This window comes from Vigna unguiculata, chromosome 3, assembly GCF_037176805.1.
Source record: "Vigna unguiculata cultivar grain cowpea cultivar isolate G323 ecotype 2 chromosome 3, ASM3717680v1, whole genome shotgun sequence".
NCBI lineage: Eukaryota > Viridiplantae > Streptophyta > Magnoliopsida > Fabales > Fabaceae > Vigna > Vigna unguiculata.
In genome coordinates this window covers 52,991,545-53,003,908 of record NC_140794.1, presented here as the reverse complement: position 1 = coordinate 53,003,908, position 12,364 = coordinate 52,991,545, and the positions used below count along the sequence as shown (strand labels likewise).

Sequence of the window (12,364 nt, the reverse complement as noted above, 5' to 3'; positions counted from 1 at the left end):
TAATCCAGTTAGCATATATTAAAAATTTTAATTACATTATTAAAATATTTAATAAATTTTGTTTTAATTTTTATTAAACTAAAATTTAGAAGAATAAAGTATATTTTAATTTATAATATTTAAAATAAATATTTAAAGTGTAATTATATTAAATAAATTATTTCTTATATTTTAATTTAATTAGGGTTTAGGGTTTTTTTTAATAATTAACTTTTTTTTGGACATCATGTTTAAAACTAAAATAATTAAAACCTAATGCGGGTCTAGGGATGTCAAAAAAATCCTTACCCGTGGATATCCACGAATAAAATTCGCAATTGGTAGAAAATTGATATTAAAAATGGATACCCGCTACCCGCGGGTACGGGTATTTTTAATACCCGCATGTTAACGGGGCGGGTACGGATATCATAATATCCGTTCCCGTGGTTACTCGTATCCACTAAACTTTAATCACAAAAGTACCCTTATATATATATATATATATATATATATATATATATATATATATATATATATATATATATATATATATATATATATAAGTAAAAAACATTATTTTTTCTAAATTGTACATCTTGTCTTCTGTCTTCATTCTTCAAACTTCAAGTATTGGTACATTGTCTTCTTCCAAGTACACCCCTTGACATTCTTCTCTTTTCTTTATTTGAAATTGTGCATATACATCAAATCATGTATAGACAATTACGTTTATGGTATGCTTGTTGTCAAATGATGAAATCAAAATAAGAATACTTGGCACATAGCAATTGAGGTTTAATATTTGTTTATTTTGTTTATTTTTTAGGAATCAATTGGAAAATGTGAACTTTTTGATCAAAAACACTAATTAAAGAATTTTCATTGTGTTGAATGTCATATTATATCTACTTTTATAATTATTTGGACTGGTATGAACTTGAATTTATTTGAACTTTATTTAAAATTTATGATACTGATGTATTTTATTTTATTTTATTTGAATTTATGATTAAATATTTATTTTTTAAATAATTTTGTAAATACCCGCGAGTACCCGTGGATATCTGCAAATATGAAAAAAAATAGACGGATACCCGCATAACACATACCCGACGGATATAGGTACGAGTACGGGACGACGAATATTTATCCAGCGGATAGGGTATGGGGGAGCTACTACCCATACCCTACCCGCCCCGTTGACATCCCTAGGCGGGTCGTAGAGATCCAATTTTAAATAATAAAAAAATTAAGAGCATAATATTGGAGATTAAGTTCTAAATACAAAAAATAAAAATAATTTATATAATGACATCCGTAAAACGAATAACCGAACGAATAACCGAATTTCATATATTCGTAGATAAAAAAAAAAAGAACAAAACTATCATATATGAACATTCGTAACGGATACAAAATACAATAAAAAAAATACTGAATGTTGATATTTATACATTAAAACAAAATACTGATATTAACCTCCTAAGAGTAAAAAAAACTTGGATAAAGATTAGTGTGTCTTAAATAGAAAAAAGAAAAAATATGTTTACTTTTAAATAAGAAACAAAGTAAGAATTTGAAAAAATAAATTAGGGTGGAGAAAAATTGTTTGGAGGTGCAGATAGAAGCCCTTGGGTCCAAAGGACGTAAATGGACCTATATAAAGAGTCGATGTTGGTCGCACACAGAAGAAGGAAGTAAAAATGGAGCAGAAGAATGAGACGACGAGGACGTTGAGTGAGGAAGCGAAAGAGAGAATTTCAGAAAGATTGTCATGTTTGGAGAACCTGTACTTTCCGCGCGCGCTCGAATCCACTGTCTCTCTCCCTTCTCAACGCAAGGCCATTTTCCACGATCTTCTCTCAAGAGACGTTGCTCTTTTCTTAGGTTTCTTAATGCTCACCTCTCACTTTCTTACTTTTCTTCGTTCAATTCATATATGCGTGTCTCGATTTTTCCTTGCTGTAATCGAATCCTAATTAAACCCTAACCTAGGTAAGAGACGAAATAATGAGTACGTTAATTGTATGTATTCTTGTGTTTTGTGTAGAACGATACGGTTCCCAGCTTACGTGCAATGAACTTACTGAATTTGACTCGATGAAAGACGATTATGAGATTAATTGGCACATGAAGCGGTTGCGGAGCATTATGAGCCCGTCGGAGGAGGAGTTGAAGATGAGGTCGGTGACGGTGAAGAACCGGAGGCGGGCTTATTTGGATAGATTGGTGTGCGGTGGGCACTACTTCTCTGAGGATGCCATGAGGGAGAGAGAACCGTATCTGCATCATGAGTATGTGGGCAAGTTTCAGGACCAGAGCAGCAGAAACATGGCAAGGCCGGGGGAGCGGTGGTCGGAGACTCTGATGAGGAGGTGTGAGGAAGCGGCGCTGGTTGCAAAAATTAGAGGGGAGCAGCAGAGGATGGGTGTGCCGGAAAGAGACTGGGTTGGTAATGAGAGATTTCAAGAGGAGGGGGAGGAGGAGGAGGAAGAAGAGGAGGAGGAGGAGGAGGAAGTGGATGAAGAGAGAGTAGGTGGTAGCAATGGACAGCTTGCAGAGGTACTAATCTTTAAACTATCAATCATGTGTTTATTTGTATTTTCTTCTGTTTTGACTAGTATATCAGTAATATCCTTGGAGAATTTGGTTTTTAATTGAGCCCAATGGTATTGTGTGGTTCGCATAGTCATCCCACTTGGTCGGATAACAAGGCTATTGTTGTTCTTGTTTAATCGCATGTAAGTAAAAATAAGATGAAGAGGAAAATTACAAAGGAAAATGTGGGTTGAAAAGGAATCCTCCTAAACGAGAGAACGAAACAGTTAAAAATTAAATGAACCATACTATTCAAGCAGCATAGGTTGTTCATTGCCACAAAAAATATTTATATTGGGACTTACGGCACACTCAAATTGCCCTGAATGAAGAATTTATAAAGCAACCTGGCTGAACAATTTAAGAACAGTTGACTAACAATTTATCAGCATCAACGAGACCCTTTTTTTTAAAATAGCATCATCTATCTGTCTTGGGTTATATAAATAAGTAAACAACTACATCTTTGTCATTGTCTTCTACAGATACTGGATACACAGATTTAGACTGCATGTGTACAAATTTAGTTTACTATGTTCATGAGCTATAAAGATCTTAGATCAATGTGTTGTGTTTGATACCGAAGCCTGAACATTCTGTATACACCTTTCCTTCCTTTTCCCCACATGACTAGTGGGATTGTAAGTCTCTTTAGTTTGGTGCATGCTCGTTATTATCTTTTGGTACCAATGCTCTTGAGGATATGCCTAAATTTGTTTCACGCTACATTTAGAAGTGTTAATCTGCTTTTGCATATTCTTATTTTTATTGAATTAAAACCCTACATCATCTTTACTCAGAGAGAAAGGTGAATCATGATATTCAACTTTGTGTTGGTCTCTCTGAATAAGGTGAATAGCAATTAATACATATACTTGTGCCAATTAGCAAATATTTGGGTATATAATGTAAAAGATATTTTCTGATTATAGAATGAGTTACATAGTAGTTCGAGAATTAGTTCAGTGGTGATAGTTGGAAGAGAAGGGGCTTATAATCTAAACAGATGGGTTAGGAGGGAGATTCAGATGGCTTTTCTACGTATTATGAGATTAATTAGATTTAACTGATGAGTAATGTATCAATTAAGTTGCAATTAATTAATTATTTTCTGAAGGTTATATTTTCTTTAGATAACGGGTTAGGGTAGAGGATTTTTTGATAAATAATCTAAATCAACTGCATACTTCAGCCCTGACTTCAAATCTGTTGGATTTCAACCGCATGTCAGTATCTGGAATCCACTTCATGGTACTATTTTCTTCATTTGATTTGACCCACATGATTGTGAATTAGCTTACGAGGACTGATCTCATATGCAGTAACTCCGACTTGCTTTTTATGATGGTCACTATTGGCATGTCCTAATTATGGCAATCCAGTGATAACACCGTGTATTGAAGACATTGAAGCAATGAAGTTTTTTTTGCATTTGTTTTTGGATTATAACCCCTCCCCCTACGCGATTATATTATAGTATCTCTTAGTTGAATTCTTTGTTTTGAATAGTTTGACTAATACCTAAACTGTGTATTGCTTTCGGATCCAATGCTCCTAATGCTTGTGGAAATGGGGAGTTACTATGTGTTTTGTAGACGTGAATAATTATGTTGTTATTTGGTACTGGCAGAGACACCTTAATGGGGCTGATGTAAATAATGATACCCTATCCAATCCGGGCAGAGTTAATTTGGAAGCAAGTATATCTGCAGAAGAACTAGAGGACAGGATGGATCAATTCACCTACATTATGCAGCAGAAGTTTCTTTTAGGGGAAGATCAGGAGCATCTTGATTACTCTAAAATAGATAATGATGAGACCCTTGACGATCATTGGCAGAGGGAGGCCAATATTGATGCAGAGGAGAGATATTTTGCCGATGACTAAAATCTGGCTTCATACTATTACTGGGTAATGAGGAATCAAATGTGTCTTTCTCCACAATGTACCTTAATTAACTGCACATCTGTATATTCTTAATATAAACGTCTCTTTAATTCCATTCTTCACTAGGGCTGTCATAGGAAGCTTGGTATGGATCGCTTCTTGCAATTCCCGCAATTTCTCACCATCATCTTTTGCATCGCCTTTTTCACTTTTAACAAAATAAATACTATATAGTAATATTTATGCTAGGAACAATTAACATTTTAGGCTTAAATATATATTTGATCCCTATTTATTTTGATTTTATTCAATTTGGTCTCTATTTTCGTTTTATGTTCAATTAGGTCTTCATTTTCGTTAAATTATGGTCAATTTGGTCCGATGTTTAAATAGTTAATGTTTTTGAACAGTACATGCCACGTGTTAGCTCCTGATTTTTTTGATTTTTTTTAAATTTTTTTTAAATTTTTTTTTAAATTTTAAAAAAATGAATTGTGTCACGTGTCAATGCTAGTGCCACGTGTCAGTTTGTGGTAGTATTATTTTTTTTGTTCAATTTAGTCTCTATATTCGTTATTTTTGTTCAATTTAATTCCAATTTTTATTAAAATAAATCAATTTTGTGCTTTTCAAATTGACACTAAATTTAATATCTTTTATACAAATTATATTAATATCTTTTCTAAAATTGACCTTTAAATTTATTATTTTTAAATTCAATTATAAATTATTAAATTTAATTATAAATTGAATAAATTCTTATATTTAATTTCTAAATAGAATATAATTATTTAAAATATTATAAGAATATAATTATTAATTTTTTTTCTAATATTTATATTCTAAAATATTTTTAAAATTGATATATAAAAATATTTTAAATATTCAAAATATTTTAGAAAAATAAACTAATATTTATAAAATTAACATTTACATATAAAATATTTTAGATTTTAATATATAAAATCAATAAAAATATTAAATATTTAAAATTTAAATGTAAATTTTACAAATGTTAATATATATTTTTAAAATTTAATAATTATATTTTAATTATATTTAAATAATTATATTCTATTTAACAATTGAATCTAAAAATTATATTCAATTAATAATTAAATATTATAATTTATAATTAAATTTAAAAAATAAGTAATAATAATGTCAATTTTAAAAATTAAATGGTTTTATTTTAACAAAATTTGGGACTAAATTAAACAAAAATAACGAATATAGGGACTGAATTGAACAAAAATAACGAATATAGGGACTAAATTGAACAAAAATAATAATACTACCAGAAACTGACATGTGGCACAATTATGACTTGACACGTGGACACTTTTTTGAAATTAAAAAAAAATTAAAAAAAAAATTAAAAAAAATTAAAAAAAAATTAAAAAAATCAGAAGCCGTACTGTTCAAAAACGTTAACTATTTAAACACCGTTAGTGAAAATGACAAAATTTACCATAATTTGACGAAAATAAGGACCTAATTAAACATAAAACAAAAATAGGGACCAAATTGAATAAAATGAACAAAAATAGAGACCAAATGTATATTTAAGCCAACATTTTATTAAACATTAATATTTTTTATGGAAAGGTTAACTAGTGCTGATATCTAGTCTAACAATTATCTCCCGCCACCTGAAAATACAAATACAAACTATCTATTATCACATTTGGGAAGAAATGCTTCTACCTTAAGAAAATAGAAACGTACGTATTAACCATATCGTGCATAATTCTTACTATCACCGGCATGTCCAAAACTACCATGTTAAAATTATCAATATTGCTACGAATAAATCAAATTAAAACTAGTAGTTCACCTGTTAGAAATTCAATAATAGAGTTTGATGATATATCCTTGCAGAATTCAACGATGGTTCCAAAGAGCAGTATTACCAATCAACAACATTGTTACTCAATGTTTTACTAAGTATTACGCACTGTCGTAAAACTTTATTTTAATTCTTAATTTATATCATAATTCATTCTAACCCCTTACAAACATGTTATCATCTAATAATAAATTGACATGCATGATAAAAATACTGATTTTTACATTAATTATAGGAAAAGGTGGACCATGGTTATATTTAGTGAACAGATAAAAATATTTAATATAACAGGTGCACTATTAATATTTAAAAAAAAATAAAGCATAGATTAGTTATGATTTTGTGAGAATAGTGAGTATAAAATGGGAGGTGGATGCAGTGGAGAAGAATTATGTTATTGATAGAGGAAGCGAAAAGAGGGGAAGAAACATGGTACGTATGTGACAGAGACGCAATAAAAGAAAGAAGGGGCCCCTTGGAAGAATGGTTGGGAAAGTAGAGAGAGACACGTAGACGCATAGAGAAGAGAGAGAGAAGTTACTAAAAATGAGATTGTGAAGGAGTGGGAGGAGAAGGATCTGGTATATTTAATTAATGAAAGAGAGAAAGTAATGATGATCATCGGAGAGGCAGTTAGAATGGTGAAGGCATAAAATAATTAGAATAGAGATAGGAGATTGGAGAAGAGAAAAAGAGGGAAAGAGGAAAAGAGGAGGTTATGAATGATTACAAAGGAAGAGAAGGAGAAAGTGTTGTTGTTCGGAAGCGAATCAAGGATAAGACGCAGCACCAACAACAACAGCAACAACAACAACATCACCGACAACCCAGTCCTTCCACTGCAAGGCCACACCAGCTTCACCGTCGCTCCGTCTCCCTCCCTAACAATCAACACGGTTTTCTCTTTCTCCTTCCCACACACGCATTTCTTTCCTTCTTTCTTTCCTTTTTATCATTTTCTCCAATCTTCCATGCCAAACCTCTCTTAAGCTCGCATATTATCGTTTCTCTTTTAAAGATTCATTCATGTTCTTGAAAATTAAACTGAATGGAACGGTTTTTCGAAGGCCAGGGGACAAACAAAGTCTAATATATCTGTTTTTCTATCCTCCGCTGTTTTGGACAAGAGAATTTTGGAGAGATTAATTCATTTTAGGCACCAATTAAAAAGTTTAAGGGAGTTGAAAATTATTTAATTTTTTATAAAGAAAAGACAAGAATCTAAAGATTTTCATATATTTTTTTATTTTCTTTATATTTCTTTTATTTAAATTCTATTGGGATATTATTTTCTCGGTTTTATCAGGTCGTTATCACTTGATATTATTGTTGCACTGTGATCCGTTTTTTTCTTTTTTATATATTGAAATTCATCATGATAATTTTTTTATGATCATAGTTACTATTATATGCTTCTTTTTTTGGAGGATGTATTTAGTGTTATTTTTCAGCCAAAGTTAACGAGAGATGTCTTAGGTGGTATCAAAATGTTTTCTTGGTGATAACACTTTTTTATATTCATTATTATTTTCAATTGATATTAACGCTTCGATTAATATTGGTTGGACTATTTTTCTTTATAACAACAATCATGACTTTTTACTAATGTTATTTAGACCATTTTCTAGTTGATATATAATAGTGGTTATTTTTGGTGCATTATTGGATTTATTTACCTGCACTGTTATTTCTCGATTGATCTTACTTAAAGTTTCTAAAAATGATGTCTTGGTGACTATTCTATCGTGGATGTCATTTGTTGTAGTCTAATATTGTCAAAAAAATATCTGAAGTTGGCAGGGATTTTATCCATCTAATGTTGACTAGAACTATTTTAGCCAATCATCACAAGGACTCTTTTTTTTCGTTAGTTGGAAAAAATTTCAGTAGGCATTATTAAAGAAATTGACAAAAAAAAAAAAAAAACTTGTATCAAATGTTTTGAAGAAATAGTCCTAATTAAGGTAAATAATCAAAATCAGTCGAAAACAACCTCGATTGATGTTAATCAAGAAAATATATTATATAAACTAAAGAATCGCAGCAAATTTTAAATTATTGAATATTATTTAATATTAAAATAATTTTTTGTATTTGGTAATAATTAAAATACTTCGTTTAAACAAGAAAAATCTGATTCAATAAAATATGAATTGTCTTATAAAAAAGTATTAAAATAATTTAGAATGAGAAAAAGTTTAAATTTATTATATTTGAGTTTTCTAAAAGAATATGAAATTCTTCAAATGCTCACACAAGAATTTTACCTAATCACCAAATGGAACTGCCTTGGTTATTTGCAACTTATTCAAAACTGTTTGTTCTGTAAGATAAAAAGTAAAAGGCATAGAAAATATGCGGGCACTAACTAAGAAGGGTGAAATGGATCTAGTGTTTTCATGGCTATGTTTTGGAATTAATTGGAATAGATCCTTATTTTTTACGTGTACTGGATGCAGAGGAATCTGAAACAGATATCGAAGGATCTGATGTTAGTGTCTCAGAAGGGGATGACTCATCTTGGATCTCATGGTTTTGCAATTTGAAAGGAAATGAATTCTTGTGTGAAGTTGATGATGATTTTGTACAAGACGATTTCAACCTCTGTGGATTAAGTAGTCAAGTGCCTTACTATGATTATGCATTGGATTTAATTTTGGACGTTGAGCCTTCCCACGGTAAGCATGCTTTTTTCTTTCTTCAGTTCATCTTTTATTCTACATTCCAAGTTATGCGATGAAACTGAAAATAGTTGTTGCTACCTCTGCATTCTGATTAAAGTAAGGCAAAAACTTCCGCCATTGGTGCTGAATCAAAGTTGTTCACTAATATATGATCTCTGATAACCTCTTTGGTGTTTGCTTGATTGACTGGTAGTGTCATTTTGTCGAATTATTAGCAGAAATGTTCACAGAGGAACAAAATGAGTTGATTGAATCTGCAGCGGAGATGCTTTATGGTCTGATTCATGCCCGGTACATTTTGACGAGCAAAGGAATGGCTGCAATGGTATGAATTTGTTTTTCTGTTTTTTTGATGTTTTATTGTGGACAAAGATGGCTCTGATAAATGGCATTGTGATAATCTACAGCTTCACAAGTTCAAAAACATGGACTTTGGCAGATGTCCAAGAGTTTACTGCTCTGGACAACCCTGCCTTCCAGTAGGGCAGTCAGATATTCCTAGGTCAAGTAATGTAAAAATATTTTGCCCCAAATGTGAAGACACTTACTACCCAAAGTCCAAGTACCAAGGTAGTATCCTTTGAAGTGCCTTGTTAAACTTCTGAGAACTATTTATCTTGTCTTCTCAAAGTTTAGATTTGCTTATTCTTCCATCTATGTACACTTTATCATTGCCTTCTGATAATTAGATGCTGGATATTTTTGGAGTGACTGTGTCTAACCCTGTGTTTTGCCATATGATTGTTCAATTATTTATTGGTGGGAATAATATCCCCCCATTTCATATATAAATTTCCTAAACTGTGTCTAGACATGGATGGAGCTTATTTTGGAGCTACATTCCCTCACCTGTTTCTGATGACTTACGGGAATCTGAAGCCACAAAAGCCAGCACAGAACTATGTGCCAAGAGTTTTTGGTTTCAAAGTTCACAAGACCTGAAGCTGGGTGGAATTTCAAGCTTTCATCAGAGTAAGAATCTGAGCAAGCCTTGTTTTCCCTTTGTTGTATTTCTTTAAAATACAGTGGATTTTGAGTTTCTGAAATGAGTATAGTGTAGATCCACGTTTTTGTAAACTGTAAAGATATATGCAGATACCTCTACAACAAGGCAGCTGCTAGAGCTTAATTTTTCTTTCAGTTTCAAATTTAGTCTGCCTTTGTAAATCTTTTTCTGATAGAATTTTAGATCAAGTACTTGAATGCACTTCTCAACGTTTATGTTAAACCTGCCCAAGAAGTGACACATGACACTTTCTTATCAAATGTATTCATGTCATTTACTCATGAAATGTATTCCTGCTTCTTTTCTTCGAGTTTTACCTCTGCTTGTTCAAATGCACAATAACTTCCTCTGCTAATATTTATGTCTAAAATTTCTCTGTTCTGTTCCTATTTTCTTGTTTCATATTGCTATTTTCATATTAATATGCCCTTGCTTATTTCTGCAACTTTTACTTAAAACTTTTATCAGTGGGCTTTACATGAATGCATTTGTGCTTCAGAATTTGATATTTTCAAGTGATTTAATTTCAAGTCCATCTATTCAAATTCAAAGGTTAATTTTGATACTCCAAAGAATGTCAGAGTATTTTAGATCATCTTCAGTATAAGATCATGGATCTTAATTTACTTTTCTGTAAATTTCATTCTACCACGATCTGTAAGATCTCTTTACTATTTTCTTTAACATGTTCATTCACTTAGTACCAAAAATTACATCCCAACTCACAATATCTCATGTATCTACATTTTTCCTCAATTTAATAAAATCATAACATATCTCAATTCATACACTTTTCTTATAGTTTCACATCTTCTTAAACATGTCAAAATTACCACTTAGGTATTTTTGACTTAATTTTTATTAAATTATATATTTTATACAAATACTGATTCGTTTATACATATTACGCCAATAAGTAAATTGAAAAATCTAATGTTTGATACATTTATAAAATTTGTATCATATAAGTGAAGAGAGAGAGTGTCTATAATCGAATGTAAATTTTTTATTGTATGTTTTCTTGAATGTGCCATCAAATAATACGGAAAATCAACTGTTAAATGACTATAAAGATTTAAATGAAATATTAGATTATCATATATATATATATATATGATTATTATTGTTTAAATACTTAATATTCGAAAAGGTACTTTATATTAAATGTAAAATTGATTTTTTAAAATAATCAAGTTAAAAATACTATAAAATCATATCCTTTGGAGCACTACGACAGTAAAAGAAATAATTTAGTTAAGACAAATAGTTTTAGTCATAATAAAAATATTAAAACTGATCTTCAAAATTGATTTGTATTTCAAAAGTTACTATATTAATACAAAAATAATGATATTTTGATTCATATTTTTTACTTATTTTTAATTTATTATTTCAATTATATTATAAAAAAATCAAAATAAATAATTAAAGATGATTAAAGTAGCGAGTAAAAATGGATAAAAAATAGATAAAAATATATTATTTTGAAATAAAAATTTGTTTTACGGTGCAATGAATGATTCCGATACAAGTGGTTTGGGAGCTTATTCCTTATACATATTTACGAAAGTTTACGATGAATAGTAGTTCAATGTTACATAAGTCAGTTAAATTTATGGAAAAGGCTCATGTCAGAGATTGCAGAATCAGTTTCAACAGAACACATTGACTGTAACAATAAAACATAACAGCCGAAAGAAAAAGTGGATGTGAAGCATGTGTGTGATCAAAACATTAAATATTTTTTTAATCTAAAATTAGACCAAAGTTAGAAAAATAAAAGGTTAATTTAAAATATATCTTGTATTATTTTATTTGTGTAGAATTGAGTAACATTTAAAGTTAACTTCAACTAGATAAATTTGAAATAATGTTAATCTGATATTAGTTAAGGTTCATATTATAAAGACTATGTTTCTCTGATGATTTTGTTTATAGACTTATGAAGGACATACATTGATTGCAAAAGAAGGTTGTGAGAAAGATTGAGAGTGAAATATGGTATTAAGATAAGGAGGCATGGAAGATGTAGAGATGATAAAAGGGATAAGGACAAAGGTTTGGGTAATGTAAGGCCATGACTAAGATTATTATTGGCATATATGGATAAGAACAAAGTAAGGCCACTCAACCTCACCATACCATACACATCTCCAGATTCCACCCCCTTTTTAAATTCTTTATAATTTCAATCTCATTTGTTGCAATGTTATCTTCATAATTCTTAACTTAGTATAATTAAATCTCTCTGATACTGATCTTGCACTACTTTTGTCCACATCATAGTTTATTGTATCAACACGGAACAACGTGGGTACTGTTCCACATCGACAAATTTAAAAGGGTATACTGTCATT

General features: G+C 30.4%; 2 protein-coding genes across 3 annotated transcripts; both read left to right on the top strand.

Moving 5' to 3' along the window:
- The first annotated feature begins 1,659 nt into the window (after positions 1–1,659).
- On the top strand, positions 1,660–4,590 carry LOC114178058 (coiled-coil protein). Its single transcript, XM_028063740.2, has 3 exons — positions 1,660–1,869; positions 2,033–2,544; positions 4,211–4,590. Exons 1-3 carry the CDS (start codon positions 1,686–1,688, stop codon positions 4,466–4,468), a joined length of 954 nt encoding a protein of 317 aa, XP_027919541.1. The 5' UTR covers positions 1,660–1,685; the 3' UTR covers positions 4,469–4,590.
- A 2,179-nt stretch (positions 4,591–6,769) lies between these two features.
- Positions 6,770–10,149, top strand: LOC114179744 (putative casein kinase II subunit beta-4). Of its 2 annotated transcripts, none has more exons than XM_028066169.2 (5): positions 6,770–7,213; positions 8,777–8,995; positions 9,217–9,326; positions 9,409–9,574; positions 9,813–10,149. In XM_028066169.2, the coding sequence occupies exons 1-5, from the start codon at positions 7,036–7,038 to the stop codon at positions 9,941–9,943; spliced, it is 804 nt and encodes a 267-aa protein (XP_027921970.1). In that variant the 5' UTR covers positions 6,770–7,035; the 3' UTR covers positions 9,944–10,149. The 2 variants fall into 2 exon arrangements, with proteins under 2 accessions (XP_027921970.1, XP_027921971.1); XM_028066170.2 differs by having other exon boundaries at positions 6,772–7,213; positions 9,220–9,326.
- The last annotated feature ends 2,215 nt before the right edge of the window (positions 10,150–12,364 follow it).

Excerpts from the sequence above, each read along its gene's own strand:
- LOC114178058 (XM_028063740.2), top strand. The coding sequence starts at position 1,686 with ATGGAGCAGAAGAATGAGACGACGAGGACGTTGAGTGAGGAAGCGAAA. Across the intron at positions 1,870-2,032 it reads AGACGTTGCTCTTTTCTTAG|AACGATACGGTTCCCAGCTT; the intron begins GTTTCTTAATGC and ends TGTTTTGTGTAG. Across the intron at positions 2,545-4,210 it reads GCAATGGACAGCTTGCAGAG|AGACACCTTAATGGGGCTGA; the intron begins GTACTAATCTTT and ends TGGTACTGGCAG.
- LOC114179744 (XM_028066169.2), top strand. The coding sequence starts at position 7,036 with ATGAATGATTACAAAGGAAGAGAAGGAGAAAGTGTTGTTGTTCGGAAG. Across the intron at positions 9,327-9,408 it reads GCAAAGGAATGGCTGCAATG|CTTCACAAGTTCAAAAACAT; the intron begins GTATGAATTTGT and ends GATAATCTACAG. Across the intron at positions 9,575-9,812 it reads AAAGTCCAAGTACCAAGGTA|ACATGGATGGAGCTTATTTT; the intron begins GTATCCTTTGAA and ends AACTGTGTCTAG.